This window comes from Chrysochloris asiatica, unplaced genomic scaffold, assembly GCF_000296735.1.
Source record: "Chrysochloris asiatica unplaced genomic scaffold, ChrAsi1.0 scaffold00111, whole genome shotgun sequence".
NCBI lineage: Eukaryota > Metazoa > Chordata > Mammalia > Afrosoricida > Chrysochloridae > Chrysochloris > Chrysochloris asiatica.
Window position 1 is genome coordinate 4,642,712 of NW_006408629.1, and position 1,745 is coordinate 4,644,456.

The following is a 1,745-nucleotide window of genomic DNA, read 5'->3' on the forward strand; positions in this document are numbered from 1 at the left end:
ATGAACAGACACTTCACCATGGAGGAGATCCAGGCAGCCAACAAACATATGAAGAAATGTTCATGATCACTAGCCATTAGAGAGATGCAAATCAAAACAACAATATTAATTCAATAAAAGGCGTTAAAATCTTGGTTTCCATGTACAGATGAAAAAATTTTCCAAATAAAGCAAGGGTTGCTCTTGCAATTATATAGAAAAATGTTTATTCACTCCCACAATCATAACTGTCACCTAACAGATCCTTAATACATATGATGTGTTGAATGAATAAATGATTAACAAGGTGAGATGAACACTTATAAGTTATCTATATGAAAGTAAATCTAAAGTAGATTTTTAAAATTAAAATATGAAATTAATTGTGGGAATGGGTAGTATTAAGAAATCTTCAAACCATTTATACAAGAGGACTTCAAAAAGTTCATGGAAGATTTTCATTATCTTTAATTACATTTTCCCAGGAAGTTTTTGAAGCTGCCTCATAGTAAAAGAATACTGTCCAAGGATGTTTCCAATCTATTCCTTACAAAATTCAATTCTCACAAAATTTTCTACATACAGTTTTTTGCATCAGTCCAAATTCTTACAATTCTGAAAATGAATCTCAAACTTTTGTCACTCTGAAACGGCAAACTGCAAAATTTCAAACATTTATTTTGATAAAGAGGAATGGAACAGTACATAAAACAGGAGGCACAAAAATGAATTTGGGAATACACACAAGAAAAGAGCATAGAAGTAAATCATAATAAAGAAAAAATAAAGAAATTAAAGAGATGGAGAAGTCTTCTAATACAATGAAACAATAGTTTTATCAAACAACTAAGTAAAAATGAATTCTGTAATTGAAATGAGAAAGGGTAGAGGAAATGGCATTCCTTTAACTGCATTATCATTTTCAAAAAAGACTGGACATCAGTATTTCTTTCACACTGTAGAGTGTTAAAATCAACAAACTACTGTACACAACAATAGGCACATCCACAAACATTTATCAACACACTAGAACTTTACATTTAGAGTTATCACAGTTAACCCAAAACAAAAACCTTTTTCTGAACTGAAAACTATTTTTTAGAAGTATAAACTTTTAAAAAGTGAGACTTACTGGAATAGAGATTTTTTTTAAATTGCAGTCCTTTTCCAGGAGCTCATATACATACTTCGTGATGATCTAGGTGGAAAACAAAACAGAACACACCTATATTAAGATTCAGTATCTTTCATTACCAAGATCCATGTAAATGATTGCTATGAATATATTTCTATCTTGTCTTGATATTAAATTAATATCTCCCTTGCTAGTTGTTTGTTTCCTACTATATGTAAATAACTATAGACCGCAAGGACTAAGGTGCGCCTGACTCAAGACACGGTATTTTCAATAACCTCATATGGATGTGAAAGCTGGACAATGAATAAGGAAGATCATAGAAGAATTGATGTCTTTGAGTTGTGGTGTTGGAGGAGAATATTGAAAGTGTCATGGAACCAATAGATCTGTTTTGGAAGAGGTGCAGCCAGAGTGCTCCTTGGAGGCCAAGATGGCTAAACCTCGTCTCTCATACTTTGGACATATTATCAGGAGGGAACAGTCGCTAGAATAGGATGTCATGCTGGGTAAGATGGAGGGTCAGAGAAGGAGAGGAAGACCCCCAACGAGATGGATCAGCCAGGTGGCATCATTGATGGCGTCAAGTGTGGCAGCGGTGGTGGGGTTGGCCCAGGATCGGACATTGTTT

The 1,745-nt window shown here is 34.0% G+C and overlaps 1 protein-coding gene across 1 annotated transcript in view; it reads right to left on the reverse strand.

The window, feature by feature from the left end:
- FAM172A (family with sequence similarity 172, member A) overlaps positions 1 to 1,745 on the reverse strand; it is a 623,240-nt gene that overhangs the window by 537,521 nt on the left and 83,974 nt on the right. Inside the window, exon 3 of the mRNA XM_006867893.1 lies at positions 1,112 to 1,177. Within this exon, the coding sequence (XP_006867955.1) occupies positions 1,112 to 1,177 (66 nt within the window). The remainder of the gene's footprint in view (positions 1 to 1,111; positions 1,178 to 1,745) is intronic.